Consider the following 23,875-nt stretch of genomic DNA (forward strand, 5'->3'; position numbering starts at 1 on the left):
ATTTACTATACATTTACACCATAATTCTAAATTATTCTCAAGCTTTTTGAATTGTTCCATCTTCTTATCTATATATTTTTCTATTTTATCTACAAACAACTGAATATAATGCGATATGAATAGAATTGTTAAGCAATATTTCTTATTTACCTATTTCATAATTTGTGTTCGATGAACTTGTAATATTCGTAATAGTATTTGTCTCTAAATTGTAAAAACTGTCCGATGAACTAAATCTAAATTAATAAGTAATAATACTCGATTATAGGTATCTCTTTTGCCCATTGTTGGTATATTTTAGGAAACTTTTTAAATATAGCTCTCGTCAAATATTTCAACTAAATTGTCGGAAACACTTATTTTATCGTCGGCACACTTTACTTTCAGAGTCGAACAATATTTACGTACTCGGCGCATCCTTGTTTCAAATTATCTCTTTAAAATATATTTAAATTTACTATACATCAAACCACATTAAAAACAAATATTTTAAAAAATAGGTAACTACTTACTTGCATAACCCACAATAATAACTGGATAGTGTTTCCAATTTTTGGATAGACTTATTAAATTCTCGAGCCATTTCGCATTTTCCTGTATTCGAATGGTTTAAGAAAATATGTAAAATCTTGACCTTCTTCGTGGAATAACCACGACGAGGATGGTACAAGATCTAACTCTTTTTTCTCGTTCATCTACGAATTGCACATTCGTGTAAATTTTATAGGAATCCATTCTAAATAATTAGCGCACTTTCTTCACTAAAGGCAATATTTTTAATTTACCTGTATTATCAGTTATGTACGATGAATTCGTAGTATTCGGAATAGTATATGTCTCTGGAATTTAGTTGGAATCATGTAAGTACAAAATAATTAAATAATAATTATTTATATAATATATACTCGAATATAGTTACCTTTTTTGTACATAGTTGGTATATTTTGGAAAGCTTTTTGAATGTAGCTCTCATCACATATTTCAACTGGAACACTCATTTTGTCATTGGTACACTCTACTTTCAGAGTTGAACAATATTCATCATTTCATTTGAGTTACTATACATCGTAGTCACATTAAAAACAAATATTTAAAAAAATAAGTAAATACTTACTTGCGTAACCCACAATCTTTTTAAATTTTCGAGCCATTTACGCATTTTCTTGCACTCGAATGGTTTGGGAAAATATGTAAAATCTTGACCTTCTTCGTGAAATAACTACGACGATGGTGCAAGGTCTACCATATTTTTTTTCGTTTATCCACGAATTGTACAATAGTGTCGCAATTCATTTCAGATAATAATAAACACTATTTCTCCACTACATGCTAATCTCAACTAAACCGTATAGACGAATGAAGATGTGCTTTTGCTGCACTAAATGGCCATAATACACCAAAACAGTATTTGTATTGAAAACTAGATGACCCGACAGACGTTGTCCTTTACCCATGTCTACAATTTATTAATATAATATAATATACTAATATTTACCGTTTACCTAAAAATAATAATTATCGTTTTTTAAATTACTCTTCACGCCAAAATGCATATACATTTAAAATATGAGCGATGTTAAATGTAGAACTGCTTTAAATAAAATGATGAGTCTCAATTCTCACACTATATTGGAAATTGAAGTCTTTTAAACGGTATAACATAACCATAACCATAACATAACACTGGTACTTCATGTTCGATTAAATTAATTTAATTTTTAATTATTTAAGATATTTAAAATTGTATCTTAAACTTCTCCTAATCGATATCGTGGGCCGAATTGTATATATTCACTTTTCCATTTGTTGTTATAAAGTGAAATTTATAACAATTTTAAAAAAATTGTGGAAAGATTAGTAAAAGATGAAAAGAAATTATATATTGAAAAAAAAAGCTATATTGAAAATTTAATATCCGAATCTTGTGTTGGCGCTCCTTAAGGCGTGAACTCGTATTTTTCGCATGCATCGCGTTAAAGGTAGACTGACTAATACTTAATGTCATATTTTAAGTGTATTAATTAGTGATATTCTGTTCATATGTGTATCATTCAATCTGCCATACATATACGGTATTTTATATTATTTTAATTTCTGTCACATCTCAGCTGCTTTTTGGCAATAATAATGTAGACATTTCATTTTTCTTTCTAATTATAAATTTATTATACATATTCTAACATTGTTTAGGTTCATAAGTAAATTGAATTTTTTGGCAGATGATAGTTTTCATTTGTTTTCAATGTAAACAATGACATGTCGTTTTTTTACAATTTTTTTCATTTATTTCTACAATATTGCACATACATCCTAGAAAATTTCCTTAACAAACTTCAGAAAGATTTATCAAAATCCGAATAATCGTTAGAAGGAGTATACAGTGAGTGCTTGTAATTTAATATGAACGTTATATAATAATAGCAATGAAGCTCAAATTGATTCTACGTTTTAGTTTGAAAGCGTTTGTATGAAAAAAAGAAAAGGGCTGTTTTAAAAGTTTTCGCGGCAATTATTCGATTTTTTCTCGCCGTAAGAACCATCCTCGTACTTCAACGAACATTTTAAAAAAAGAATTGGTCAAATTGGTATAGGTATTGTTGAGTTATGCGCTTACCAACACATTTTGCGATCCATTTTTATATATAAGGTAAACAGATTGTTATATGAGACAATACATATGAGAGTAAAGGGTATGGGCGTGTTTCCATACAGAATTGGCCCCACCCTGGTATTTAAATAATTTTGATGCCATTTTATAGGTATTTTCGAGAAAATTCGACCCTTTTTTCAAACTCACTTTTTGTCGGAAATATGAGAGATATCGAAAAAATGTTAACGTCATTCTATTTATACTGATCTTGTCTATGTTGTTCATAACAAATAATGTGAAAAAATTATTTGTTAGTGCGAGAAAAAGTGAAAATAATTTTTTGTTTTGAATTTTCGGGTAGTGCGGTTGTTTGGACTAATTTTTAATTAGCATCATTAGAAAGGCTATTGAATTTTCTTTTAGTGTGCAAAATTTTGTTTTATTTCATGTGGTAGAACACATTCAAAATTAGAAAAAACCTGAGCAAGTACACGCTCGCGCTCATGTAGCACCCGCGTAAGTCGTCTCTCATTCGCAACGACTAGCAATAGCATTGCTCGCCGCGCGTCTTGATGAATTAAAACATTTTTATTAAAACACAAGATATATACATTTATATTTTGAATAATTATATATTTATATGTATATGTTAAATAACTATATTTGTTTATAATTAAATATATATTATTTATATATTGCACAAGCGTATTATATGATTTAATCATCATTAATAATTTATTAATTATTAATATTAATTATTAAGGCCACTAAATAAATAAAATATAGATTGATAAAAAATATATTTAATAATAGTATATCGGTATAGGATTACTATTCATGCTACAGCAATGTATACAAATGCAAGTATGGTATACTAAGTTAGTCATAAATATATTAAATAATATCTTGAAGTTTTTTTTTTTTAAATTAAATATTACATATTATTATTTAAATTAAAGATTATATATTCAATCAGTTTCAGTTTTAATTAATCAAGACGCGCGGCGAGCAATGCTATTGCTAGTCGTTGCGAATGAGAGACGACTTACGCGGGTGCTATATGAGCGCGAGCGTGTACTTGCTCAGGTTTTTTCTAATTTTGAATGTGTTCTACCACATGAAAGAAAACTTGCACACCAAAAGAAAATTCAATAGCCTTTCTAATGATGCTAATTAAAAATTAGTCCAAACAACCGCACTACCCGAAAATTCAAAACAAAAAATTATTTTCACTTTTTCTTGCACTAACAAATAATTTTTTCACATTATTTGTTATGAACAACATAGACAAGATCAGTATAAATAGAATGACGTTAACATTTTTTCGATATCTCTCATATTTCCGACAAAAAGTGAGTTTGAAAAAAGGGGCCACTTTCACATGTTTTCACTGATATCTCGGCCAAATGATGAGCTACGGATTTGAAATTTGGTATGTCGGATTTTCTCGAAAATACCTATAAAATGGCATCAAAATTATTTAAATACCAGGGTGGGGCCAATTCTGTATGGAAACACGCCCATACCCTTTAAAATCTTTTTGCCTAAAACTTTCTAATATGGCCATTATACGAAGATATAACACACAGCATATTTCCAAAAACTTCTTTCCGGCATTAAAAGCAATTACGGCATAAAAGTTCTACATCATATGCAACTAAATATATTACTAATTAATATAAACAAAAATTAATCATTAGAAAGCTTAATATATAGTTTAATGCAAGAAAGATATGGCTATGTTCTGGTTTGTATCTGCACTTCTAAAAATTGAGTTCCAACATATATTCCTACATCTGTTGCAGGTGTTAGAAATGTGAAATTGAGTTTTTCAGGCGTCATTTCATTTATGCATACAATGAGTACATTTATAGTTTCTTCTTTACAATCACTCTTTTTAATTTTTTTTTATTTGTGCTTCTTCATTATAGTCTAATAAGATAACATTATTTGGTCAATTATTTAATATAGAAAATATATAAGATTTATATAAGAACTTTTGAACGTCTGTTTCATTCACATTATCTAATCCTAGGGCGTTTTCTGTTCGAGTAAAATTCTATGTTCGGTGTCTCTACTCTAAATTTCGGATAATCGGTTCACAATTTGCGTTAGAGGTTTTCGGTTGGTTTTAATTAAGCGCTTATTTTTTCTTTAATAATTCTCCCCCCAAAATGCAGATAAATCGCTCAAAGAAAGTTGAAAATACTCTGCATCATCCGCGACGTGAAGTAAATAATGCATGTTCAACACTTGCGATTTCTGATCGTACAACCCAATAAACCACAATACGTAATTACAGCATGAATATAACGTAACAGGTGTTACGTCAAACATAGCGGGTTACGTAACCTAGGAGGCACACGGACGTTTCTATTTCCGCTTGTTACGTTACGCGAAAACGTAACGATTTTGTTTTTGTTACGTTCCGAAATTGCGCGAAAACGTAGCGGTTTCGTCATTGTTCCGTTTCCAAATCACAAAATAAACGTGTGGGTGTCTTTAATGTTACTTGAAAATTTAATAAAATTTCCTGTAAATATTGAAATTTTTTTGAATACGAAATAAAATAAAAAAATATATTGGCAAATTTTAGTAATATTACAGAATAAACTATGAAATGCATTATTAATTAAACTAATACAATTCCTAAAAATAGTAATAAATTTTCTATTAACATGACAGTAACAATTCATTATAAATCTTACTAATTCAATACCCTACAATATAGTAATAAATTCCCTATTAACATGACAGTAATAATTCATTATTGATTAAACTAATTGAACACATAACAATGGTAATAAATTTTCTAATAACATGACAGTAACAATTCAATATAAATCTAATTAATTCAATACCCTACAGTATAGTAATAAATAAATAAATTTACTATTAACATAACTTTTTTTATATATAATACGTTTAGTCTTTTTTCCTATTAAATTAATTCTATGAGAAATTATATTATGTTTGTTTTTTATTTTGTTTCTTTATCAATCTCTGCTTCCCAAAACGGAACCATTCGACAATTGCAATAAAATCTGATTCAGTCAGGTTTTCAACAGTATTTGTTAATGTTTCTAAAATTGAACCAACCAAGTTAAAAACATTATGAACAACTTGTGAATTTGAAACATTTGTATAATTTTGGGTAATCTCACCTTTAATTATATTCAATTTCAAGTTGTTAATAGGTATGTTGTCCTTTCTACTATACCATGAGCAATTCAGCAGCTAGTTCCTTTGTGAAGGCTTTATTGAATGCGTTTCTGACATATTCCACTTTTTTTTGACCTTCTACTTTTAAATTATAATTTTGCTAAAATAAAAATATTGTAAGTTAGTAGTAAATCATCTTAGTTATATAATTATTGTGAATACAATGTAAGTATACCAATTTTATAACATAGTCATCCTCTTTTAGTAAGTCCTCACAACAATTAATTTGTTCCTGTGTGTTCAAAGGAAACAATCCATTGAACATATTGTTATTGTCAAAAATTTGTGCTGAAGTCTTATTAGTTTTTCATTCACATTAATTAGAAGATATATTTTATAACACTTGAAAAATGTGTTCAAGTGTTTTACAATAAAAATATCAATTTTATCTATATAAATCTGGCTCTTCGTAAAGTGTCTTGATAATGCAAACACATCTATGCTGTGATAGTAAAAAATGTTGTACATTATTCAATTTGGTACAGATTTCCCAAAATATATTTCATTGAAATCAATCTTGATTCGTCATTTCAAGTATGTATAGACAAACGAATATGAAATTATGAAATTGCAAATTTCATTCATTTGATTCTTCAATATTCAAAATTGATATTATAAACCCTACTCAATTGTGCAAATAAGAATTACGTATTTGTAATTTTAATAAACAATTACACCTTGCACAGTTTTTATCTTACAATAAATACAAAAGCTCATCATATGTAAAAAATTTATTGATTTATGAATTTTTATTATGTTTTAATTCTTTTTAATAAGTCATCATACTAATAAAAATAGTTCAATTCCTTTGAGTTGCATCATAACTTTTGTAATTTTCGAATTTATAGCAAAATTATTAGACTGTACACAGTCTCTCTATATTGGCAACAAACAGATTTGCTGTGAAAATAAATAAATTGACTTTTCTAGTGATTCAAATTTGTCATCGGATTCCAAATGTTCTAACTATTTTCGAGGTCTGAAACTACACCTATAAAATCTAATCATATCATTCGGAAAACTGAAAAAAGTTTCTTTTTTGTCCATATTCTCAAATACTTTTAAATTTCACAATAAAAAAATTAGTTATACCTATGAATAAAATCAAAGCTGATGAAAAAAAAATTATACGAAACAATTCTTATATACATATTTGTATAGAAAATTTCATTTTACTTTTTAATATTTTGTCATTTACTAATATTGGCATAAAATTAATGAAATATAGTATTCAGTTGTAGATCTTGACATTTGTAGCACCTTTTCATTGATTAGAACATTAGATATTTTGATTCAAACGAAGACCTTGTAATATTTGTAGGATATTTGCACCACACTTCTAATTGATAATGAAGATGATTTGGAGCCATCAATTGCTAATTGGATGTGATAACAGTATATGCACCATACTATAAGTAGAATATTTTCTCTCTTCACTAATGTTTCTTCTCACAGAAACTCAATCTCTAATTATCTTTTGTGCTTTAACATGTACACTTACTGAAATATCGCCAATGAGATATCTACCGTCTTCCAAGATTCTTCATTTCTCGGCGGCCACCAGCATTTCGTTACTTCACGATTTTCGTCTGTAATCAACCAGCTAACAGGTGCTTCAGACCTGCTATTCTCCTTTAAAAAAATTGATAACAGCGTACGTATCATTATACGCTATAAAGCATTCTCTATAAAGCTTTTTATAAAAAGGTTACTTTTTATAAACATTCGAAAATCTTCTAAATCAAAATAATCACGTTTGATGAGATGTCACTAACAATTTTATATATGAGTAAAACAAGAAAAAATAACTGCATTTACCTATTAAGAAAGATTATGTTTAAGATAATTAACGATTGCACAAACGAGAAAACTAATTAAAACGAAGCCAAGCCAATGAACGACGTAGATACCATGATGTGACCATGTCAGGCTGACCAACGCTCGATAAGAAATATAGAGAATGTACAGAGACTTATTCTGTGGAGTTTTATAGAGCTGTCAATTACCATTAATATCAAACAATTTTTGAAAGTATTTTTTAATTAAATAGTAAAAAATGGATCGTAGGAAATTGAATACACGCAAACCATTAAAGTATTTATCCAAACGAAGGATTCGACCAATAATTTCGCAAAGAATGCAAGAATACAGAACATATTGTAATCAAGAAGTGAGCGAAGAAAATATTGCACATACTGCAGATATAAATAGCAAGGTTATTGTAGAAAATAGTGTGGAGATTTCTGACATTGTCAACATGTCTTCAACGTCGTATAATTAATGATTTAGCATCATCAAATATAAGTGGCAATTCGCAACAATCGGTCAACAAAAACATTGATGCCGCTAAGTCAACAACCCTTTAGGGTGATTTGCGTAATTGGGTAAACGATCAAAACATTACCTTCTTCGTAAGCATCATGGACTTGATGCTTTCCTTCCATGCGATGTACGAACATTAATGGGAACACCTAGATATGCTACTGGAAGCATTCAGGTAGTTAATGGGGATCCATATGTACATTTTGGCGTTGAAAGCTCTATTATTAAAGCAATGACAAAAATGTACCAAAACTGCCCAGTTAATATTAAATTACAATTAAATTGTGATGGTATGTCGATATCGCAAAGCTCTAGTAGTACGTTTTGGCCAACCCAGTTAATAATTGAGGAAAATGATAGCAAGACGCCTTCAGCCATAACATCATTTAGGTAGTGCTATATTATGCTGCGCCCCACTGCACGAATCTGTGTGGCGAATCCTGTTCGCGACGCTCGCATGCGTTGGCTCTTGTGCGCGACGCACACTGCGAGCAATTTGACGTTTAAGTAGATGTTTTTAAGTTGGTGATTGCGAGTACAGTTTGCTGTTGTTGTTTTTTATATAAGTGTTAGTGAAAGATTTGTTGAGTTATTAAAGCATAGTTAGTGAAAGTAGAGGTGGATATTATTAATAACGATACATATTTCATTAACACGTATTCATCTTGTATTTATATTTCAGCTTAGAAGAAAACTGATCGGTTCATGTTCAAGCATTTGATTTTGGGTCTAGAAATAAACACTTTATTTCCAGGCTTGGTCTTTACAATGTGTGACCGCAGGCCAGACTCAAATATCATTTTGATGGCATATTGGCTCCTGAACGAAGATTCTACAAAGTCTTCTGCAAGAAAACGCCGTTAATGGATGGCGCCTTTATTTAGAACCCGAAATGATGTACTTAGGCCACTAATTTCCAATGAAAACACTCGTCATTTCCGAAATTTTATGAGAATGTCACTAGAAAATTTTCAAATACTTATTGATATGGCAGAACCCAAAATTGGAAAAAAGATACGTCGTTTCAATGCTGCATATCAGTCAAGGAGCAATTGGCTGTTACTTTAAGATTTTTGGCTACTGGGGATAGTAGCGCAAGCTTACTTACAGCATTTGTTTCATATATCAAAGCAATCGATTTCAAAAATTATTCCTCGCGTTGGTGATGCTTTGATATCATCGTTGAAACAATACATAAAAGTAAGAATGATTATATATGGGCATATAATCCTCACACACACACACACACACATATATATATATATATATATATATATATATATATATATATATATATATATATATATGGCGCTAATGGGCCATATATTATTTATTGATTAATTCTTGAATGAAATCGCAATAATTTTATGTCAACTCGATAATGAGTGTTTATTAATGTCTCAATTGATAAAGATGTTGATATTACATTAAATCAAATCTCAATTTCGATCACGAGAAAACGCTCGTTGAAAAACGCGATACAATAGAACTAACTCTTCCTTAGAATGACCATTGGCAAACTTCTGAGCTGGTAAAATGGATATAACTGATCCTGAATCTATAAGAAATTGGATTGCCGTCTTTCTGTCTGAAATATGTAGGCGGAGCTCAGAGCAGACAGAATTTACTTCACCGTCATGGCAAGCTCCACTTAATGACGGTGAAGTAAGTTTTTTGACTGGTTTAGAGATTTAAGCAGGCAGGGCTCTTCACACTTTGTGGCCTTCTCCCCATATCTGTAATGATAGTAGCAAACTGATCCACGTGAAGGTGTCCTGGACCTATGTCGAGAACCAAGATGACGAGAAACTATCAATTGTGGCCGAATATGGTGTGGCAGGCGTTCTGACCACAATTTAATTATGATGTCTTCACTGACCTCTCCCTTAGCCAAATTCATCATCTCTCGTAGGAGCTGTGATGGTTTCTTCTCTCCTAGAGTTAAGTTTTTTAATAGCTTGTCAATTTGCTTACCTCTAGATTCAGACATTCTGCTTAATATAGTGTTTTTGATATATTCGTATTTGCCTGTCATTGGTGGATTACGGAGGACATCCTGGATGAGGCGCAGTGTCTCGAAGTCTAGTGCTTTGAGTACTGCTGTGTACTTAGTATCGTCACACCTGATGCTGGCAGACTGAAACTCATATTCAATAACTAAAAACCATAGATCTGGAGAATCTCCATTGAATGGAGTGAGACGGTGATTATTAAATGCTGCTATGTTGTATTGGTCAGCATAACTGTCATGTTCATGTTCAGAAATACGAGGATTGCTAGTGTTAAAGATCGCCTCGTGATCCAGATCGATCAGAGATCTGTTGAGCGCTGTTTCGTCATTGATGGACGTAGATCGAGTCGACATGTTGATAAAAATTGGTATAATTTACCTTTATTAATTTACTTATATTTGACAAGTGCTTTCCTTTCTCCGTCCGACGTCACCAATTATGGGAACTAAGACGTTGAGAATGTCTCTTGTTTACCGATTTCACACACACGTTCGGGGTCACCAATTATGGCGCTAGTGGGCCATATTTTATTTATTAATTAATTCTTGAATGAAATTGCAATAATTTTATGTCAACTCGATAATGAGTGTTTATTAATGTCTCAATTGATAAAGATGTTGATATTACATTAAATCAAATATCAATTTCGATCACGAGAAAACGCTCGTTGAAAAACGCGATACAATATTTTCGATCGTTTTTAAAAAGCGCGACAATAATATTCGATCGTATAAAAACAATCAGTTCGTTATAGCTTGCTTGATTCCAGATCCGTATCAGCGTAGCCCAATAAAGTGGCTCTGGAGTATTTTGGCCCATTCGCGGCGAGGCGCCTTCTTGGGATGATCGACACTTTGGTATTTTTTAGTGCGAACCTTTCTCTTCAAAATGTCCAAGACACAAAAGTCCAGCAAATTTAGATCCAGAGTTTTTGGTGGCTATTGTGCGATGGAAATGAAGCGAAAAACCTCTTTTATACCGTCGGCGGCGCTTGAGTTCTGGTGGCCAATCGAAGGTGTAAATTTTTAGCTGGCCTTTTTGGCAAGTACACCCTATAATTTTGTTTGTTCACAAACTGCTCGATTCGGAAGGACTTTTCATCTGAGAAAACCAAATTCGGTAACTAGCCACTTTCGTGCAAGCGAAGCAACCCCTTGGCTTCTTCCCGTCTAACTTTTTTTTGTGCATCGATGAGCTCTTGCACTTTTTGGAACTTCAACGGCTTTATTTCATTTCTGGTGTCGTTAGTGTTTTTTTTTCATCCACTTTTTGGACGCAGTGCAATACTGAGTGTATCACGGTTACGAGATATGGTACGAGAAACAAAATATTTGTTCGCATTTAAATGCTGGATGGCTCTAAATATAGCCACTTAAGGTTTTCCAGTCAAGTATGAAGCAATCGCACTATCATGCTTGACTTCCACCACTTTTTTATGAATGCAATAGATCAAAATGCTTTTGTACGCTTGTAAACAATTAAATAAACAATCACTGGAATAAATCTGTCAATCTGTCTGATAAGCGGTTTAAAAATGATAGCGGTCTGAAATTGGTTGCAATACATATCAGCCACCCTGTATAGAATATAAATTGTTTTTATAAGTGCATAATTGTATTGTAACTGTAATTACAAAATGTGCATTAATAAAATCATATTCCACTATAAAACTATATAATTAATAAAAATTTACATAAACATATAAATTAGGAGCTAGTTTCCGGAAAAGTTACAAATTCGCTCAGGTTTTTTACCAAATCATCTGTTATCGGGTTCACAATTTTTGCTTTCTTCTCTTCAACGACTTTATTTTTGGCTTCCCACAATACATCCATTAATTGTTTTTTTATATTCATTCTGACGTCGGGATCGAACCACTGTAAACTTTTGGCCATATATGGTACAAAATGGTTTTGTTTATTAGGTTGTTGTGGTTGTTCCGGTTGTTCTTTAGGATTATTGCATTCCATTATATACTGTAAGAATTGAGTTTTTAACAAAGTGTCCTTGTCATCCTCTGGCTTTTTTTCTTTTTTTTTTGGTGGCGATACAAATTCGTCATCTGACGATATAGTAGTTTTTCTATTTTGCAAAAAATAATGATCGTGCAATTACATAAAGAAAATAAATGATTAAAATGATATAAGTTTTGAAGTAAAACTTCTTTAGGTGCGATTAGGGTATAAATCAGAGTTAAATGCAACGAAAGTGCGTTACGACTTAGCAATTCATCATTGGGCAACGGAGTCGTTATTCGAAACAAGTCGCGTATGTATCATCATCTTGTACGGCAACTATGTGAATTACGGAATATCGAATGTCAACCCTACTATTAAGGTTATGTTGTCGACATATAACTTTAATGAAAATTAAACGAAAATAAACTAAAGCGTAATACAGTATCGCTTGCTAATAATTATACTAAAAAAACATCTGAAAATGTCGTGCTGTTTACTCGTAAGAAACGTAAGTTTTGTAGTTTATTATTCATAGTTGCTGTATTATATCATTGAAGTAACTTCAATCGCAATTATTTTTATAGGCAAGATAAATTTCACTGTACTATTTATTGCTATAGATATGTATGTGTATAGGATGTCATTCAGCTAATCAAGAAGAATATGTACATCAACAATTCCATAAAAAATCAATTGTTGATATCGAAGGGTATTATAACAACTAATGTAGGCATCAGTGATGATATTGTTAACTCTGGTTAAAAAGGAAAGATGTAGATATAGAATGTAACAAAGATGATCAATAAAAATGAAACTATACTTAATATAAAAAAAACGGAAAGGAATGGAACATTACTCAAGTCTCAAGGTAAAATCTTTGACAAAATATTATAAGAATACAATAAAACTCATAATCAACAGAGCTTTTCTGTTTGGCATTATTTAGCAGTTACCAGTATCAATGGATTATTTACTATTTCTAAAAACAAGGCACAAAAATGGAATCAGAACAATAGTACAAAAGACTTTCAACCAGCAAGACTTTCAACAACAAATAAGTTTTAATGATATTTGACTGTTATTATTCAAATATCAAAGCATACAATGCCTTGCTTGTCTGATGAAGATAAAGTGTTATAAAGTTATACATTTGGATAAATGGTGAACGAATTGATATCTAGTCATTATTCTGTTACTCTATTACTCATAACATAAATACTCATAACATAAATATAAAACTATTTATAAGTTACTCATAACATAAATATAAAACTATCTCGAGTATTATAAAACTTATTCATTAACAACTGCTTTACATTTCTAATGAAGATTGAAGTCTCTTAAATATTATATAGTATCTCAGTGATACTATTACTTATTTCTGGAGATGTCTATATCAAATTTTACTCGAAACAATATCTAACATTATTGATTTTTAGACAATAATAAGTTTAACAAAGAATAATTTATTCCAATCAACTTTCTCGAGAAATTTAGAAAATTTTCTGTCTGATTTTATCTTAGCTTTAGTTCTCTCAAATCAACCATATAATATTCGAAGTATAATAGCAATGAATTTATTGTTTTGAAATAGTAGTATATCATATAAAATAGCAAAAAAGTTTTACTTCAATCGCGTGTGTACCTTACGAGCCTTCTTTTTTTTCGTTACTTGTTGTACTTCAACTGTATTGATATAGAGCCCTTCGGAGCATCTTGTTCGTGCAAAAAGGAAAAATAAGGGTATCCAAACCAATCAGAGTTATAAATTTCCTCCAAACCTAATATTATACAATTTATTAACTCAAATGTATATTTCACTTAAGTTGTATAATTTGCAATATATTATTTATGATCTATGTTGAATTATAGGAACATTCCGTTTTTCGAAGGTAGGTATTGATTACAGTTTACGTTCTCACTATATTAAAATACAATTGTGGCATATTGATTAGATGAAATGAAATTAATATAATTTATGCCAATACATATATTATGAACATTTATTGCAAATCGTCTTAATTGATTTTTAGTGAATCTCGATTGCTATAGATTAAGTTGATGAAATGTAAGATCCAAAAAGTTTATGTAATTTGCCTTTAGGCAAAATGCCACTTACAACTAGTGTATATTGTTATAGAATCATGAAATATTGTCATTTATTTATGTAAAAACTAACCTTTGCCGGTGCCGAACGAATCTTTAACTTTTTTCCTTTCCTTTCTGTAGGACCCCAAAAGATCGCCATCTTTTGTTTCACTTCGTTCATTGTTTTTTGAATCATTTTTGCGATATTTTCCCACGCATCATCTTTCTACTTCTTGTTGTTATAATGCGGATATTTTAGGATTCCATAATAAATTTATTTCCTGATACAGTTCAATTAGAAGAATAATATCTTATTTACACATATTCATTTTCAAAATTGAGGGCAAGTTGAAATATGTCAATGCTTTCACTGTACAATTGAACTTATATTGTAGTACAGATCAACGTTTATGTACAACATAGATAAGTAATTTACTTAAAGTAAACATAAATAATAGATCGCTATCTCAGGTCTTTTGACATTACCTCAATTTTAATTTTTTCGCCGATCTGAAGGAGGCAGCACTTGTACAGTATATAAATTAACCGCTGGTATTATTCCTAGATATGGTCGCATACGTAATTCAAAATAAGAATACCTAAATAATTTCTTATATTAAAATGAGAAAAAAACATACAAAGTACAAAATATATTTTCAAATATATCACAAGCATTTTTACATAACAATTAATTTTTTTGTAAATGTATTAATTTTATTATATATAATAATAAGTATTATAATTTTACAATTATAAGTAACTAAAAAAAGTATTCACAATGGAATGATAAATTTACAAGGAACGATCAATATGAATTACTTAATTATCAACAATATATAACACCTACACAGAAATTGTGTAGGAGCATTTACAATAAAATGATAAACTTATAAGTAATGATCAATATTAATTACTTAATGATCAACAATATATAACAACTACACAGAAATTGTATAGCAGCATTTACAATAAAATGATAAACTTAAAAAAAGAATTATCAATATTATGGCCTTCTTGTTTTGCTCTCTTTGCTATCTTTGTTTTCCAAAGCGAAACCATTCTACAACTATTTGAACAAAATTTGCTTCAGTAAATCCAGGAGTGTTGTTAATTATTGTGTCTAAAGTAAAACCAAACAGGGGTTAGGAACATTAATTGAAATAAATTGAAGTTAAATTACCTTTAATCACTTCCATTATTTTCAGTTTGTTTACCTGGCATATTACTTTTCTGGCCATACCAGAAACATACCGCTGCCAATTCTTTAGTGAAAACTTTTTTCAATATATTTCTTATATTTTCTGCAGTAGTTTTTCTACCAATTTTTCTAACATAGCTTTGCTATAAACAAAACATTAAAACATAATTACTACCAAATTATTTTATTTCAATATCTCTCAAGGTGCAATTATAGTTTACCAATTCTGCAACATATGTTTCATATTTTAAAAATTCTTCATAGCATGTAATATCGTCTTCGGCACCAAGCGGAAACAAGGAATCGAATGCATTACCATTATTTTGATTAAATGTCAATGTAGGACAACTTGAATTTTGCAGTAATTGATCTATTTTAGTGTTCAAAATGGCAAGCTCCCTTAGTATAAAATCTGTTTTTATGCACTGCTTCTCTAAGTTTATATTTATGCTCACTATTTTTTGCTCTAGCTTTTCTGCAAACCAATCCATATCGGTTTGTGTTCCCTGATCCTCAAAAGTTTTACACAACCCAACGTCATGATTTATCCCCATGAGAAAAGATAGTTCTTCTACATTGGAAGGAGTTAGGCAATTGACGCTTGTTGAACTCCTCGGTGATTCGAGATCCAGCAACAATTATTGGTAAGGATTAAAATCTGAACGATTATTTTTCTTTCTTTCAAAAATATATATTCTATTGCATTAAAATATGTAGGATTTTATACGTACTATATTCTTCTTCATTAGACTGATATTGGCTGTTGGGTTTCTTTAAATGAAACCCTTTGCCAAGATTCTCCTCAGCCGATGTATAGTCACTGTCTTGCGCAAACTTTCTCGCTTTATAATATGAATCTATGCAATGGTAAAAGAGATTTAAAAAAAAATCTACATTTATATTTGGTTAAAGAAGTGCGCTTACCGAAGAATGCAAAACACTCACATTCTCCTTTGTCCAAGTACTGTCGGGTAAACGTTTTTTCATTATTAGAGAAGATTTTGATATTCTATGCTTTGGAGGCCACCGACTGTTGATGTTGGGGGGTTTCTCAACCCCTTTCGAAGTATTTTATACTTCGAGGAAAAATAAAAAAATTAAATGTATTCAGAAAACAAAAACCAATGGTAAACAAATATAAATTAAAAATAAAATTCTTCTTACTCCGTAATCAATAATAAACTAAAATATATTCTATATAAATTTTATATAAATGAAAAAACAAAAATGAACACTAATTAATATTGTATGAAAATGTTATCTGTTTTGGAAGTCCAAGCCGCGGCAGCTATTTGGTTGGATCTGGAAACATCAGCGTAGTCGGTTGGATAGGTTGAAAAGAAATTCGAATACACTGACAAATAAAAATAACTGTTGACTTGACACACAATAGAAATTTAATCCACTGATAATATTGAACTGATAACAAACACTGAAAGGAACTGAATGTATTGATTGCAAGTAACTGAATGAATGAATTAAACCAAAATGAATGAAAACCACGGAATAAATCAACTCGAACACTGTAAGGAACTGAAAGTAACTGAACGAATGAAAGGCGCGGAATGAATTGATTTGAATGCAAACTATTGCCTGCATCGGCCTTTTTATGAGTCAGAATTGCCCGATTGCCTAAATTTGAAACGTGTTGTCCAAGTAGAAAAACAAACCTTTTACAGGTCCGACAACCTACACAGGTGCGGCGCAAACATTTTCCCCCGACTAAAAGGTTAGCCTTTTATACTTCTGAAAATACTCGAAATTGGTACATAGTGAACCTCATGATTAGGAAGGATAGAATTGCCAAAATAAATTCAAACTTTCATTCAGAGTAGATCGGTTACGGAAGCCTGACCTCGCGCCAGGGTCCCGCTCTCACGACCTACCACATTCACACGATCTAGATTGCGGAAGTTTTATTTTCGCGCCAGGGTCTAGATTTTTTTGGACAATTACAAGAATCTTCCAGAGACTATGAGGGGTGTTCTCATCGCCCTGGAGATTGAAAATTTGGCAAAACTATATATAGAAGCAAATATATCATGAGATAGAAAAGTTTTTTTTTTTTGAAATGAATAATTCAGATATAAACTATTGAATAGGTAGGGGGCATAGTTTGACAACAGGCCGCTTGATTAGGGTATTTCCCGTTTTTACCAATGCTACTCGAACCACTCCATCAGGGCCCGGAAAAACCTCTTCAACTCTTCCCAACCCCCAATGAAGCGGACGCGCATTCTCTTGTTTTACAACTACCAAATCACCCTTTTTAATAGGATTAGTGACTGTATTCCATTTCTGTCGGACCTGTAGCTCGGTTAGATATTCCACATTCCATCGCTTCCAGTAAGAAGCGACAATATGATCTAACAATTGTTTTCTTTTAGTCAAATTCAAGTTTTCATAGTCAACGGGCAAATCCGACAGAGGCTCTTGCATTAAGAAGTGCGCAGGCGTAAGAGGTTGAGGATCCGATGGATCATTGCTCAGCCAACATAACGGTCTTGAATTCAGTAAGGCTTCGATTTGATTGAGGACTGTATTAAACTCTTCGTAGGATAAAATTTGCAACCCTATAACTTTAAACAAATGGGTCTTCACTGATTTAATATTCGCCTCCCATATACCTCCAAAATGTGGGGCAAACGGTGGATTAAATTTCCATTCAATGTCATGTAAAACCAATAATTCATTGAAACGCTTTTTATACTCTTCGGAATTTAGGAGAAGGAATAAGGAATCAAGAGTATTTTTGGCTCCTATAAAATTGGTTCCACAATCGGAGTAAATACATTTGATAGGACCACGCCGGGCTAGGAATCGTTTCAAGCAATCTAAAAATGTATCGCTTGTTAAATCTGAAGCTAATTCGAGATGTATCGCCTTAGTGGCTAAACAGATGAACAAGCATATATAAGCCTTGTAGGTTCGAGCGCCTCTGTGACGACTCATGGAGATATTGAAGGGGCCTGCATAATCAACGCCGACGTTTAGGAAAGCTCTACTGGCTGTTATGCGCGGTACTGGTAAGTCGCCCATGAATGGAAAAATGGGTTTCGGATTCTGTCGAAAACAAGTTATACACTTGTTAAGACGATTGCGAATTATTGCACGAGCCGACAAGATCCAATATTTTTGCCTCAATAAAGATAATACTAAGTTTGATCCAGTATGTAAATTATTAATATGGTAGTAATCTATGAGACAATTTACTACTTGGTCTTTTTTTGGCAAAAGAAGTGGATTGTTATTAGTTGTTAATCCTAATCTACCTTTAACGCGTAAACAATTATTAGAATCCAAAACCACATTTAGTCGGCAAAACTTCTTCGAACAAGACTTTCCGTTCGTTAATAGTTTGAATTCTTCGGGAAAATGATGTTCTTGGACTAAACGAATAATAATAACCTCGGCTTGTTTCAAATCTGAAGTCAAAAGTCGGTTTCGATTTGTTATAATTTTACAAAACTTCAATATATAAGCGAAAATTCTTACAAGTTTGCACCAATTAGAAAATTTTTGCGTTAATTCATATAAAGGATTGATCGGTGGTATGACACTCTTTACTATTAGAGCGTTAGCTTTTCTTTCTTGATCAATATCTCCGGAAGGTTCAACCGTTTTTGCAGGCCAAGTTGATATAGGACCATTCAACCAATCCGGCCCAAACAACCAATTCTTATGTTGGATAAAATCCTTAGGTCGAAGACCTCGAGAAACACAATCGGCTGCATTTTGATTAGAAGGAATGTGAAGCCATTGTGCATTAGGAATGAGATCCCGTATTTTTGTTACCCTATTGGCTACAAATGTTTTCCAACGAGTAGCCGGTCCTGCTAACCAGTGAAGGACAATCATAGAATCGGAAAAACAGTAAATAGAATCAAAATCTATACTATGTTGGTTATTCGTTAATATAAAATTCAGAAGTTTTGACAGTAAATGACAGGCACAAAGTTCAAGCCTGGCTAATGTTTGGTTTTTAATCGGTGTTACACGCGATTTTGAAATCAACAAGAAATTCGGATTGCCAAGAGATTTAATATAAACTACCGCTCCATACGCTTGCTCTGAACTATCCGCGAAACCAAATAATGAACATTTGTTTTGTTTTGATGTTTCGAGATAACGCGGAATCTGATAGTTATTAAGATGCTCTAATTCGGAATATACGGCTAACCATGATGTAATAATAAATGATGGTAATTCCTCATCCCAATCGATTTTTAATGTCCAAATTTTTTTCAATAATATTTTTATCTTAACAACTATCGGAGTTAGGAAACCCAGAGGATCCCAGATTCGCGCTATTACTGAAAGAAGTTGTCTCTTTGTCCATTTTCTCCACGTAAGCTTTATTTCGAATGAAAAATTATCTGATAAGGGATCCCATTTTAATCCCAATACCTTTGTAGAAGATTCCATTTGAAAATCCGATTTAGAGAAATGTTTATTTTGTACATCAGAATCAGAAAAAAGTTTACGCAGATTAGAATTATTAGATTCCCACTTTTTTAATTCAAAACCACCAGACGATAATACAGTCTGCAAACCCTCGCAAATGGTTTTAGCGCTATCCAAGGAGTCGATACTTGTAACCACATCATCAATATAGACATCGTTCTCAAGAATTCTAGAAATAGATTGAGAATATTTGGAACATTCGTCTCGGGATAGTTGTTTGATGGTTCTGATAGCTTGAAAGGGAGATGATGATAGACCAAAAGTTACGGTATTTAATTCATAGATGCCAATGGGTGCATCGGGAAACGGTCTCCATAAGATTTTTTGATATTTTCTATCTTGTTTACGAACCCAAATATTACGATACATTTGTTTGATATCAGCTGTTAATGCTATAGGCCCGAAACGAAAATTTAGAAGGATTGAACAAATGTCGGTTTGTAATTTAGGACCAACATGCAAAATTTCGTTCAAGGAAGTGAATTCTGAATTTTTCGCAGATGCATCAAACACAACGCGTAAAGGCGTGGAGGAACTTTCTTTTTCGACTGCGAAATGTGGAATATAATATCCATTTTTTATTTTAATAAAATCATCGACTTCATGATCTACCGGACAATAATCGACAAAGGATAATTGGTTTTGAGTCAGGTAATCTTCTATGACGGCGGCATATTTTTTATGAAATTCGGGATATTTCAAAAATTTATTTTCAAGCATGTGGTATCGCTTTAAGGCTAAATGAAATGATTTGTATAAATTTCTGCCTTCACTTTTAAAAGGCAGCGCTACTACATATCGTCCATCTGGAGATCGCGTAGTAGTTGAAGTAAAATGGTTTTCGCATAAATCATCGTTAGAAGAGGGGATTATTTCGGGAATGTCTTCTAATTGTAAGAATTTATTCATTTGTAAATGAAAATCTGAATCTGAAACATTACATAAATTAGTAGAAGTGCCGGTATTTTCATATAAATCAGGAATGGAACCTAATATTAGATAACCCAACCGGGTTTCTAGGGCCACAGGTAATCCTTTATCATTTTTAACCTGATTAGTGCCAAGAATTTCGCCGAAAACATCGCAACCCAAAATTCCGTCGACCTCCTGGGGTGTATGAAAGTTAGGATCCGCTAAAGGATAATTCAGAAATGTTTTGATGGATGAAATCGGAATGGTAATTTGTGGTTGCTTTCCCACTATCTCGTGTACTACGTATGCACAGACCGATAACTGATAAGAATCAATTAAAGATTTCAAAGTGAAATTAACTAATCCAATAACTTTATGTGACGAATTGCCTAACCCGATCACTTGGGTTGATATTGGAAGAATTTGTAAATCAGCCTTTTTGCACCAAGTTAATGTCACAAAATTTCTATCGCTTCCCGAATCAATAATTGTACGTAATAAAATGTTTTCTTTTCTAGTAGTAACTTTTACTACTGCTGTCGGCAATATGGTAATATGATGTGCGATTTTGTTTTGATTAAATGCGCATAAAACCGTACTACTTGATTTGGAATTAGAAAGATTATTTTGATCCGTACTCGCAAAATTGCTACCAGTATGCAATAGCGAGTGATGTCGTTCGTTACATAATAAACAGGTTTTATTCGATCGACACGTAGTCGTTATCTTATGACCCAAACAATTGTCGCATAAGTTTAATTTTTGAATAAGGGATCGCCTATCAGGTATACTCAATGAAAGAAATTTCGAACAAGTAAACACTCTGTGTTGTTCCCGATACACAAAGCATTTGTTATCATATTTATTTTTTAACAAAAATGACCGGCTAATTTTAGTGTTTTTGTAATTGGGTTTGTCATTAGTGAAATTGTTGGTCATACCATATACTTGATTTTTTGCCTGTTGTGACTTTTGAAGAAAATGCAGAAGGTCTTGGTATTTGGGAAACTCACCTTGATAAAAATGCTCGAATTTTTCTTGTAACAACGGATCGAGTTTCGAGAATGCCAGTGACGTAATAAGGAAATCATAGGCGTCGGGAATATTCAATTGGGAGAGCGCTTGCACCGCGGTATCGAATTTTTCCAGGAATGAATTTATTTGTCCAGATGAAATGGTTTTGAATGACAATAGTTGTTTGAAATAATTGGTGGCTAAGTACCGTTTATTTTGGTATTTTTTTATGAGCGCTTCCCAAAGAATTTGATAATTATTTGCGGTCGGTAGTATAGAATGAAATATTTTTAAAACCGGACCCTGTAACGCTCCTTTTAAAAAATGAAATTTTGATACATTATCTAACTCTGTATTTTCATGAATTAGTGAATTAAATGTTTCATAGAATAATGGCCATTGTTGAATATCACCTGAGAATTTAGGTACTTCAATGGACGGTAAATGTTGCTTGGGTACAATGTCTTTAATTGAAGAACTATGCGCATTTTTATTATCTAGTAATTTCTCAGCGTGTTTTATTTTGGCATACATCGTTTCAAGGGCCTTTATTGCGGAATATTCCGGAATGAAACTAGGATTATCTAAATATTTTAATTTGTTTATTTCATCGCACAATTGAATAAATTGTTCACGAGCATTTTCAGTAATATATAAATTTTCAAGAAATTGTGTCTTATTTGAAGATACATCAATCTGTTGCGATAGATCGTACGTTTCTTGCACAATTGAAAAGTACATCTCTCTCTTGGCGGTTAGACGTGCAATTTCTGCACCAATATCGATTTTAGGCGCCATTATATATATTTTTGTTTTCTGTATACACCCAATTAATCCTAATAATAATTAGGATCCGGCTCGAAGGACCAAATGTTGATGTTGGGGGGTTTCTCAACCCCTTTCGAAGTATTTTATACTTCGAGGAAAAATAAAAAAATTAAATGTATTCAGAAAACAAAAACCAATGGTAAACAAATATAAATTAAAAATAAAATTCTTCTTACTCCGTAATCAATAATAAACTAAAATATATTCTATATAAATTTTATATAAATGAAAAAACAAAAATGAACACTAATTAATATTGTATGAAAATGTTATCTGTTTTGGAAGTCCAAGCCGCGGCAGCTATTTGGTTGGATCTGGAAACATCAGCGTAGTCGGTTGGATAGGTTGAAAAGAAATTCGAATACACTGACAAATAAAAATAACTGTTGACTTGACACACAATAGAAATTTAATCCACTGATAATATTGAACTGATAACAAACACTGAAAGGAACTGAATGTATTGATTGCAAGTAACTGAATGAATGAATTAAACCAAAATGAATGAAAACCACGGAATAAATCAACTCGAACACTGTAAGGAACTGAAAGTAACTGAACGAATGAAAGGCGCGGAATGAATTGATTTGAATGCAAACTATTGCCTGCATCGGCCTTTTTATGAGTCAGAATTGCCCGATTGCCTAAATTTGAAACGTGTTGTCCAAGTAGAAAAACAAACCTTTTACAGGTCCGACAACCTACACAGGTGCGGCGCAAACACCGACACTTTGTAACATCATTTTTTATTAATGTTTTATTAACACGCACCTCTGATCTATTACTTTCATTAATGAAATTTATCACCGCGTGTGTATACATTCTGAAAAGCCATTGTAAAGAGGTTACATAAACATTCAAAAATATTCGAAATCAGAATAATCAAACTTGCTGAAATTTTCTTAACAATTGATGTATGAATCAAACGAGAAAAATTAATTGAAAATACCTGCTAACGACGATGATTAAAAAGATTTCTTTTGATTACTGTGATTCACTAACCTATTCGAAGCACAACGATTCACGAAACGAAAATGTAGTGAGTCAAAGATGCGTGAAGTGATCGACTTGCAAACTTTCGACAAGGAAAATGGAGATTTCATGGCGCCATGATTTTGTAGAAGTGTCAAGTGTTTACTAGAGCAGTCAGCGAGTTAAATTTTTTTAAATAGAATAATTATAATGGATGAACACAAATTAAAGACACGCAAACGGCTAAAGATTCAACAGATAGTTGCGCAAAAAGTGCGATGATATAAAAGACTTT

The 23,875-nt window shown here is 31.8% G+C and overlaps 1 protein-coding gene across 1 annotated transcript; it reads right to left on the reverse strand.

Moving 5' to 3' along the window:
- Positions 1 to 17,481: 17,481 nt before the first annotated feature.
- LOC113390909 lies at positions 17,482 to 22,314 on the reverse strand. Its single transcript, XM_026626938.1, has 2 exons — positions 22,194 to 22,314; positions 17,482 to 20,402 (listed from the first exon to the last, which is right to left on the reverse strand). Exons 1-2 carry the CDS (start codon positions 22,312 to 22,314, stop codon positions 17,482 to 17,484), a joined length of 3,042 nt encoding a protein of 1,013 aa, XP_026482723.1.
- Between the last annotated feature and the right edge of the window lie 1,561 nt (positions 22,315 to 23,875).

The sequence above is a fragment of the Ctenocephalides felis genome, unplaced genomic scaffold, assembly GCF_003426905.1.
Source record: "Ctenocephalides felis isolate EL2017-DRISC unplaced genomic scaffold, ASM342690v1 CF-g0.4_SCAFFOLD_00845, whole genome shotgun sequence".
Taxonomy (NCBI): domain Eukaryota; kingdom Metazoa; phylum Arthropoda; class Insecta; order Siphonaptera; family Pulicidae; genus Ctenocephalides; species Ctenocephalides felis.

Excerpts from the sequence above, each read along its gene's own strand:
- LOC113390909 (XM_026626938.1), bottom strand. The coding sequence starts at position 22,314 with ATGTATGCCAAAATAAAACACGCTGAGAAATTACTAGATAATAAAAAT. Across the intron at positions 20,403-22,193 it reads TGAAGTACCTAAATTCTCAG|TCGAAAAAGAAAGTTCCTCC; the intron begins GTGATATTCAAC and ends CACATTTCGCAG.